Source organism: Cicer arietinum, chromosome 2 (genome assembly GCF_000331145.2).
Source record: "Cicer arietinum cultivar CDC Frontier isolate Library 1 chromosome 2, Cicar.CDCFrontier_v2.0, whole genome shotgun sequence".
NCBI lineage: Eukaryota > Viridiplantae > Streptophyta > Magnoliopsida > Fabales > Fabaceae > Cicer > Cicer arietinum.
The window spans coordinates 28,484,565-28,495,059 of NC_021161.2; the positions used below are offsets into that span (position 1 = coordinate 28,484,565).

At 30.3% G+C, this 10,495-nt stretch overlaps 1 protein-coding gene and 1 long non-coding RNA gene across 9 annotated transcripts; one reads left to right on the plus strand and one right to left on the minus strand.

The window, feature by feature from the left end:
* Positions 1–223: 223 nt before the first annotated feature.
* On the minus strand, positions 224–8,377 carry LOC101498007 (sulfate transporter 1.3). Of its 8 annotated transcripts, XM_004490306.4 has the most exons (16): positions 8,077–8,377; positions 7,904–7,960; positions 5,605–5,718; positions 4,918–5,268; positions 4,731–4,779; positions 4,425–4,632; positions 4,105–4,279; positions 3,924–3,989; positions 3,715–3,828; positions 3,477–3,593; positions 3,258–3,384; positions 2,305–2,591; positions 2,015–2,205; positions 1,275–1,360; positions 1,045–1,121; positions 224–923 (listed from the first exon to the last, which is right to left on the minus strand). In XM_004490306.4, exons 4-16 carry the CDS (start codon positions 5,251–5,253, stop codon positions 780–782), a joined length of 1,977 nt encoding a protein of 658 aa, XP_004490363.1. In that variant the 5' UTR covers positions 5,254–5,268; positions 5,605–5,718; positions 7,904–7,960; positions 8,077–8,377; the 3' UTR covers positions 224–779. The 8 variants fall into 8 exon arrangements, with proteins under 8 accessions (XP_004490363.1, XP_004490366.1, XP_004490362.1 ...); XM_004490309.4 differs by lacking the exon at positions 5,605–5,718; XM_004490305.4 differs by lacking the exons at positions 7,904–7,960; positions 8,077–8,377 and adding an exon at positions 5,819–5,958.
* Positions 799–2,801, plus strand: LOC140919492 (uncharacterized). Its single transcript, XR_012162103.1, has 2 exons — positions 799–937; positions 2,055–2,801. It is a non-coding gene; the product is annotated as an uncharacterized lncRNA (long non-coding RNA).
* Positions 8,378–10,495: the final 2,118 nt, after the last annotated feature.

Below are 10,495 nucleotides of genomic sequence, written 5' to 3' on the forward strand. Positions count from 1 at the left end.
ATAGTGTCATATTTTATACTTTATCGATCGCACAATAGTTGTGACAGTTGATTTTGCATAAATTAAAAATAATAATAAATAAATACAATAGTGATTCTACTCTATTAATTTTATTAATTATAACAATAAATAAATACAATAGTGATTCTACTCTATTAATTTTATTAATTATTGATGTATTTGTAATATCATAACTACAAAGTTGAGAATAATAATGTAAAAGTAATTCACATTACATTAAATTAGAAGATATAACTAAAAATAATAATAAAAATTACATTAAATGCGACGATGATTGTGAAAAAAACAAATTATTTCTTTTTCTTTTATAATATAATATAAGGTTAAATTTTTGCATGACACTATTTTTTTGGGGTCAAAACATAACACTAATATACGCTTTTAAACACAGTCCATTCAAATAGTGGAAATTCAAATGGGCTAACAATATTTATGATTTCCAACTAAGTTTCAACTAATAGAATGTAGTGTGATAAAAGATGTACCCTACAGTTTTAAATATAAACAAAACGTACATATATATTTATGCACATTTTTGTTTATATTTAAAATGGATGGAGTATGTGTACTGACCCCATGACACTAATCCACCAAAATGGTTTGAGCCAACTCTTTTTCTAGTTACCATTGACCACCTAATAACTAACTCAGCTGAAAGCCACAAGTCTTTTCTCTCTAATAACCTACCTTCATTTCTTCGTCACATTCACATTTTCTTATCCTAAGGATGGTAAATTCAAAATTTTTACATTTTTCATTCAAGGTTCCTCAGCCAGCTTTGGAGAACAGTATGAAACAGCCTCTGCAACAGTGAGGAAGATCTTGTCCTCACCAAGAAAGTTTGCAAAGTTTGATGTGTGGAGTTTGTCTATCACTAGTGGACCAGGATTCGCCAGAACAAGCTGCTCAAAAAGAGGTACTTACTTTTTTAGTAAGATAATATATAATTGGCACATTATATTCTTATTTTATACGTTTTAGAAATGCTGTTAGCATACAAATATATATACTTTGATTAATCACCTGAACTTCTCTCTTTTGAAGACTTCTAAATAACTCTTCCAAGGCATGGATACCACTGGTATCAATGTCAGTAACGGCTGCAAAAAATTAAACATATTTTTTAGGTTGAGCACAACAAACCATAATTAGTATTTACTCAAACATTAAGTTATTATAAATATATTTAGCATTTGTTTTTTTTTAAAATTGTCCTAAATGAATTGAGGGTGAAGGAAAATAAAGACACTCACGTGACATCTCAACTATCAAAAATTGGATTCTTGTTTGGTAGTCTCTATTCACTCGTTCTTCCTCATCCATCAGCCATCTTAATATCCTGCAAGAGAATAGATCTTAGAAATAGGTTTTATTATTACCAAAAGGAAAGAAAAAACATCAATTTTATAATAGTTGTGTACATGAGAAGAGTGAAACACTAATTAATTCGGTAGTATAATACAAAATACAACTCTTCAAATTTAAGTAACAAATCCCAAGTTTTGAAAAAATAGACCACAACTATAATGGTAGCTCTGACGTTAAAGGTTTTTAATGTGTCTTCATGGTCCTAATTACAGCTACATCAGTCGAATTTGACCCCAATTTTGAACAATACCAATGAGAGCAACACGACCAGAACCGCGATTTAATACCGTAACAAATCCTTCCATAGAGTAATGTGTGTAACTCGATCAGATATTCAAACCATCCATTTGGTTTATTGGGCAATTTTTTGTCTTTGACCATGTTTCTTGTTTAGAACGTAAAACAACCCTTCACTTTTTATCATTAGATTTCAGTCCAATCGGCATGCATGTTTAAAATATTATTACTAAGCCATATCAGCAATGTGGAACTCTCAAGTCTCAACGCACCTCCTTCATGTGCAGAACGACATCTAGAGAGTGCGACATCAATAGCCTAATAATTGTATTGTTTCCTTTTAATTGAATCTAAATGTTTAACAAATAGAGGGGGAATACATAGTTACCTTTCTTTAACATAATTGGAGTTGGAAAAATATATTGCAGAATCAACTCTTATTATCAGTACACCAGGAACCCTTGTGGCCTCTGGATATTGCTGGATGTTTCTATAGACAGTTGTCCTAGGGATCTTCCCAAGAATCGCAGTTCGGGGCCTCGTGACTTGCAATAGGATTTTTGCAAAGGATATTGAGACCTGCCGCAACATGTAACAATCATAATCAAGTAAATATTAGTGCCAATCAGAAACTACTTTAAAATTATACATCATTTGATAACTAATCTTGGTACTTACCGCAATCAAAAGTCCTATCTCGACTGATGCAAAAACGACCCCAAAAAATGCTCCCATGCAAGCAACAAAATCAAATTTATCGATTTTCCAAATCAAAATTGCTGCCTTGTAGTCTACAAGGTTGATGACAGCACAAATGATGATTGATGCAAGAATGGCATTTGGAGTGTATTTGAAAAGTGGTGTAATGAATTGCAGGGTTAAGAGCACAACAACAGACATGACAATATTAGAGACCGCAGTTTCGCAGCCGGCCATGAAATTTACTGCTGACCGAGAGAAAGAACCTGGTGATAGAAAGAAAGTATAACAGCAGTTGTAAAATGATTAGTTTATAACACACTTAAATGCATTTTCATGATTAATCCCCTCAAGTTTGGTTCATGGTAAAATTGTTAAAAATGAACTTTTAATGTCAATTACTATTTATGTTACACATTATCTGATATGCTTTAATCCGTTGCAAAGAAAATAAAAATCTGTTATACTTTAATCTACCCTTGAATTTTTTTTAAACAAGTAAAAGGAATGCAATTGAGAAATTAGTGTGAAATATCAGGATTGAAAAGAAAAATGTTATTTATAACTTAATCCCTGCGGACTCAATTATATGGTAAAGTAACTAACTGCACATAGATTAAGAATAGTGGTTAACCTCATTTAATTTTCTTGATGTAAGCAAAAGAATAATCGCATTTTTCAAACTAACCTTTCTTTTCATTAAATATTGTATGGGAACTTGCTTCAGGGTATTTCGAAAGTAATAGCATTAAAAAGGTTGAAAATAGTTAGATTTTGTTAATATTTTGCACCATCAAATATGACTTCTCTTTTGATTATATTTGAATCAGGAATAGTATATTTTATCATGCATGACCATTTCTTACATCTTTCTTGTAGTTGTATTTGATGACGAAAAATAGGTAGGTTCAAAAATAAATCTTGTAGCTTACCAGTTGCTACATAACAAGATGTCATTGAACCAACAACATTCATAGCTCCTAATGCCACCATTTCTTTGTTTCCATCCAGTTGATAGTCCTTCATCGAAGCAAATGTTCTTCCAATTGCTATGGCTTCCTGATAACCAAAATATATGACATAATACCGAAAGCACAAGTAAACGGTAAAATACTCTATGAATAAAGATAATAGTCTCAAAGCTTTCTTACAGTCAAAGCTATCATGCCAGCCACAATGCCAATTCTAACACCTTTCCCAAGGTAATTGCCGGTAAAATAAATTTCCTTCACGGACGAAGGATTTATCCCTTTCTCTATGTGTTTTACCTACACACATCAATAGAAGAAACAAAACTACTACTTAGACAATTAGTACTTTTGTCTTACCTACACTGAGTACAATTATAATCTGCAATGTTCAGGAGAAGAGAAGGGTTATAGTACTTACAATTGCGACACCATGCTTGTCTGCACGGGTTATGTATACAAAAAGAGTGGAGAGCACAACAGATATCAATGGGGCAATTGCTGGCACCCAGAAGAGTTTCTGGCTCTTCTTTCCCTGATCCACAATATATCACAACATGATTTTTAAATAATTTACAATGCCGAAAATGCGTCTAAGAAATGTATAGTAAAATGAATAAGAGTGCTTACAATATACTTGGCAAACAGAAGAAAAGCAAGAAAGGTAGATCCAATTAATATAGTTTGCCAGTTCCACTGCAATATGTTAGATTTTAATCAGCTTTAGAGTTCGCATACGCACACACATATATCTTAAAATCCCATTATTAATTTTTGTGTGCAGGTATAGAGAAAGAGAGGGAAAGCATACACCATGATGGGCTGATGAGAATACTGAACTCATCACAGAGATTATATCAGTTTTCCTTGTGAACTTTTCAATCCCAAGGAAACCCTTAAGTTGTTGTAGGGCAATTGTGATGGCAGCTCCTCCCATGAAACCAACTATTGCAGCATGAGATAGGAAATCAATCAAAAATCCTAACCTGGTCAAAAAACCACACAATCAAAACTAATTAGTATATTAAAATGCAAAGAATTTTCATAAGAGTTTTGTAGCACATGTATAGGGAAAAGTATAGTGCTAGAAAAATTTCAAATGTAAACTCTCCTAGAATCAATGTGTCATACCTAAAAACTCCAAGAGTTGCCTGTGTAATCCCAGCGAAAAACGTCGCAGTAAAAGCAAGTCGTCTATACTCAGTTGGATTTGTATTGGGATCAATCTCGTTCTGAAGTAAAGTCCCCAATAAGAGAGAAACCACTGCCACCGGTCCTATTGCGATATCACGGGAACTACCCATGAGAGCATAAATCAGTGGTGGAACAAAACTGGAGTCTGTAAAGAGTAGAACAAAAAACAACAAAATCTCAGTTCTACATCCTAAGAAAAACACATAGAAAACTTGAACTATTGATGAGAAACAAGAGTCTTACACAGTCCATACTGTGGAGACAAATTTGCAAGCTTTGAGTATCCAATATCCTGTTATCAAACCAAATATATCAAAACATAAAAAAAATAAAATCGGTAAGTAATAGGAATTATAACAATTCTCTACTCATATGAACCATTTTATTGTTCTTCAAAAAGCTAAAAATCAACATTTTAAAGTAAATTTACCTGAGGAATGCAGAGACTTGCAATAGTTAGACCGGCTATAAGATCTCCTCTAAATTTTTTGAGGTTGTAAGTTCTTCCCCAACTAAGTATGGGGAATATGGCTTCTATTCCCAGAACGAACTTCCGGGACTTCGTCTGATCCTTGAAGGGACGTAGAGGATCGTCCGAAAAGAATGTTTCTTTTACAGTGTATTGGAATTCCTTGAAGAGGTTTTGTTTTGGAGGGACTCCAACCTTGTGCACGTATGGTTCCTGGCTCTGTGAAGATGTCAAACTTCTGCTATCCATCTCTTTTGTTTCAATATTTTCATCCGCTGGATGACTCATTGAGGACATCAACAATGACTTTCACTGTAATTCAAGTGACAAACTTAGCTAGTAAAATGAAAATAGTTTAACTGAAGTATTAAATTTTGCATTCAGAACAAGCTCCTATACACTTTCTTACATCGAATTGGTGCAGTTCCCACCCGGAGTGAATAGCAAGAGTTAGTAAGATTTCAATTACGTTCATCTTTGCCACTAATATGTTTATATAGACTACTCTAAACCTAACAGGCCTGACTAATGGGTCGAAAACAAATATTACACATAATTACAAAGTACGTTACTTACAACATAGAGTTTCACAGTTAAGCATACCATGATGCATACAGTACCTCTATAATTCAGAAACATTTAACCAACCTGAATGAAAGGTAGGGAAGGATCACTCGTTAAAATTTGAAACACTTATTGAGCAGCAACACCACTGTGAAGCAACTATGGTTTATATAACTCAAGTCAAAAGTTGGTGCTTTTCTGAAAGAATAAATGTAGCAAAATAAGAACACACATGTCACTGTCATGAATAGTTAGAATTTTTTAAATAAGTAATAGCAGTTCTATGTTCAACACTTACTAACAACCTATGGAAGACTCAGAAGTTTGGGTTCTCATGTAGCAAACCAACTATTTACTTCATATGAAGAATGGTAGAGAGGATATATATATATATATATATATATATATATATATAGTGTGTGTGAGAAGAAGCAAAAGTTACCACAATCTGAAATTTATTAATATATTATTAAATCATAAGACAACTTGTAATTGACGTGCTTAGTCGATAACCAAGTAGTCCAAAAAGTTAAATTAAAGAGAAGTTGAACCATGGTGTATATTACTACTAACCAAGTAGCCCTTTCCTTATTGTTACTCGTTTTTCTGTCGATAAGCTCCAATTGCATCATAGGAATTGCAATTCGTTTTTTTAATATACTTATAATTATTATTGCTAATTTTTTCATTTTGAGAATTTTTGCAATTAAACGGATTATACCTATTTGCACAAATACCTCGACCATTTCTGCTTGTTATTACATAAAGTCCAATACGCATATCTTGAGTTGGTATGGAAATGGGATCCCCTCAATAACCAAGTAGTCCAAAAAGTTAAAATAAAGAGAAGTTGAACCATGGTATATATTACTACTAACAATTTCACTGACACTTTGTCTTGATTTCTATTGCCAAATTTCGAATCTAATTTAATCTGGAGAATAATTTGAAGAATTTTAGGAGGACAATTCGGATATGGTATTATCTAAATATAAGATGACAAAGCAGTTTGAAATATAGGGAAATTGATAGTGAAATTTAATATCTATTGATGTGCATGTAAGTACATCTGTATTTTGATAAACTTAGTTAACATACTAAAAGTAATTCCAAAAATGCACATACATTAATATTGACATTTTAAGCCTATTGATAACAAATTCTCAAATATCATTCGTTTATGGCTAGGAATAACAATCAAACCATTACAAGAATTTAATGGCTTCAAAATGGGAAACACTAATACATCAAATGAAAAACAAGTGTAATGCAAGTTTCACTCTGTTTATGTTGTTGAAGCTCCAAAGTGAAGCTTTTACTAAAATCATTGTGGCAAATTGTGATTATACCAAACTCATTGTCAATTCAAACATGCACTTATGTCAACCTCCCTAATAAGATTAAAAATGAATCAAATTATTAAACCTTAATATTGTTATATTTTTATGAGTATCCATCTATAAGTTTCCTCCGTAAAGATAGTCATGTTGTATTGTTGTTCAATCCCTCTCTCGTTACATTTTTATGTGTGATTTAAACTACATGTGTTTGGTTTTGTCGTAGAGAGTCAAAAGTAATTTCAGACACAAAATTGATTTTGATATGTTTGGATGATGTCGATTGAAATTGATTTTACTTCTAAAATTTATTCTTACTTGAAGTTAGTATTGTCAATTGTGGATCACAGAAAATAGCGGCTTGTTCACATTCCACTATGCTATAGTGCTATAGCATCGCATTATCGGTTATTTGACAACACTGACTTAATAGTGTATCGTAGAGCAATAGCGATTAGTTCAATTTTCACTATGCTATAGCGGCTATTTGACAATGCTACTTGAACAGAGAATTTGTAGTTTTTTACTCCAAATGTGATTTTTACACTATAACTTTTCAACTCACTTTGATATAAACGAATTTAAACATAAACCACTATACATTTTTAACACAATTTTAACTAAGTTACTAAAATCAATTATTTTACTGCTGAACGAAACACCTGTTTGGAAAACACCAAAATCATGGTGGCCCAAAAGCTCTACATATTTAAGCTTCCAAAACCACAATTGGAGAGCTTTAAACTCACGGCGGCGACAACCCGCCGCTAAACCAAACACATGCAATGTAAACCATTCAATAAAATAATATCAATTAAAATATAGTATCATACATTAGCGTTAACGTGGTGCCACAACATTTGCTTTTTAGTTCACACTTTATGCGAGTAACAATATAACAAACACGAATTGAACTTTTCCTTAAACATAACAAGACAACCCAAATTTGAACTTTTCCAAACTACTAAGAGCCACTAAATGTCAATTCAAAAATGATTTTAAGTTTGAAGAATAAAGTCCAACCTAACTATAGACTAAAAACTCACCTCTCTTTCCTATGCTTCTCATGCAAACCATTGATAGTGGAAGATTCCAATCTAAACCTATCATTATTTCAACGAAGCAAAAAATTAGAACAAATTAAAATCAATAAACAACGACTCAAAAGGGAAAAAAGAGAACGCATTGTAATACTATATACACATGAAATAGAATATACCCGTAAACAGTTTTAGCTTCGTTTTCAATTCTCCACAATCGATGGTTCTTGTGAGTCTTCACGAAATTTATTATTTTGAAATATTGAAATCTGAAACCCATTAATAGAAAAGGTGAGTGACACTAAATTAAAGAAAACGATCACGTCCTGATTCGATGAATCTATTTGTGTTAGACAAGTGTTAATTTGATTTTGCCAGCTTGTGTTTGGTTGCTCAGAAGAAAAATAAATTAGGCGATTTCATACATCGCCTATACTAGAAAAAAATTGAAAAATTGAGGTAAAATCATACTCCCTCCCCGCACACAATTATCAATCTACTATTTTAGACATATTAAAATAAATTATAGATATGAAACAAATGAATAAAAAGAGGGTTTTGATAAAAAAAAATATGAACAAAAGAACGAACAGTTTTTTTTTTAATAATTGTTCTATATAGTATTAATTATTATTTATAAAATATATTTTAAAAATATAATTATATCACTTTAAAAATTAAAAATATCAATTACTTTGAGACAATTTTTATTTTGCAAACAAATTAATTATTGTGAAACGCAAAATACAATTAATTTTTGTTTTACATAAATACATTTTTTTATTAATTAAAACGTAAATTTTAATACTTGTATGTAAGGTGGCTTGGCTTCTATGATGAGAATAAAATGAAACTCCCTCACTTGTGAGAAGGAGAAAAATAGTCCACGGTCATGGGTAAATTTTAGTAAAAAAAAAATTTATAACTTTTAAACATATAATTTTGATCCTTAAGTAGATGTTACAAGAACGTTAATTGATAAAGGAAATGTGGATTAAAATATTTAAATATGTTTTTTATGCTTGTAAATATAACAGTTTTTAGTTTTATTCTCTGAAAAATATTTATTTAGATTTTATAATATCCAAAAACTTTATTTTTTTGTCATTAACGTTAAATGGACGTTATAAAAACGTGAGCCGACAAATAGAGAAAAATGTGAACCAATTATAGCACTTCAATGGAAATATTAATTCAAATATTAAAATAATTCGTATTTGTATTTTTATTTATTATTTAAATATTGTTTCGATTAAATTTTTTTAGAATAATTATTTAAATTTATATTTCTATTGGAGTTTGTATACTTATTTTATTAGAAATAAGTATACAAATTTTTTTTATTTGTTATTTAAATATTGTTTCAGTTAAATTTATTTAGAATAATTATTTAAATTTGTATTCTCATTGGAGTTTGTATACTTATTTTATTAAAAATAAGTATACAAATTATTCTAATATTTAAATTAATGCTACGATTAGTTGATGTTTTCCTCTATTTGTTTGCTCAGGTTTTTGTCACGTCCATTTTAACATTAAGTACCTAAAATAAAGTTATGAATATTGCATGGATGAAATCCAAATAAATATTTTTCAGGGATTAAAACTGAAAACAGTTATATTTACAAGGACCAAAAATATATTTAAACGTTTGATCTACGTTTGTTTTTGTCAATTAACGTTTTTGTAACGTCCACTTACCAAAAATAAATTTTTCTGATATTATAGGGATGAAATCCAAATAAAAAAATTTACATGGACAAAAACTAAAAACTGTTATATTTATAGGAACTAAAAATATATTTAAACCTAAAATTAATTAGTTTATTAAAGACTACACTAATTGTGAAATCTTTTTCTTGTTCCAAAATTCATTCAAAATACACATGTCATGCGCAACATTCTTGTTGAAATAATGTTATGCAAGTGTTTGAAGACCATGAACAATTTCCTCTTCTAATATTGTGTCACTCCAAGAGTTTACGATACGTATTTTAAGTAACACAATTATCTGAATATCCTCTTTATGAGTTTCATCGATATTATCTTCTATATTTTGCTAGTTGTCTTAGACGAACTACTATTGAATACCTCATGAATGACATACTTAATTTATGACATTAAAAATATATGTAATTCGAAAATCTTTAATTAGTCATTCAAATTGCATGTCAAATATTGAAAAATCACTATTTTAAGGAATGCTTCTAAAAATCATGAAATTGAAAAAATAGTTTTAGTTAGAGACATATATTTTTGACATGGATAAACTAATGATGGACACACATTTACAACATCTCTAAACTAACTTAGTTTTGAAATTAAATTAACCTTATACTTTAACTAATTGAACTCAAACTCAATTGTAGCAACAACTTTTTATGTTAAAAGAGGTACGTGCAAGAATACTTGGAATGTTGAGAAACCTAAAAAGGTTTCTAATGGTTTAGCCTAGAGAGGGAGAGTAAAAGTTATTGTGAGCAAGTATAAAAATATGTGTTTCTCTCTTATATTTCATTTCTTTTATTTGATAAAATCTTTAATGTTCTTTTATTTGATATTTGAATTATCCTATATGTTATTAAGTAATTTGAATTA

Excerpts from the sequence above, each read along its gene's own strand:
- LOC101498007 (XM_004490309.4), bottom strand. The coding sequence starts at position 5,253 with ATGTCCTCAATGAGTCATCCAGCGGATGAAAATATTGAAACAAAAGAG. Across the intron at positions 4,633-4,730 it reads GTCTCCACAGTATGGACTGT|ACTCCAGTTTTGTTCCACCA; the intron begins GTAAGACTCTTG and ends TACTCTTTACAG. Across the intron at positions 4,280-4,424 it reads GCAACTCTTGGAGTTTTTAG|GTTAGGATTTTTGATTGATT; the intron begins GTATGACACATT and ends TTTTTTGACCAG.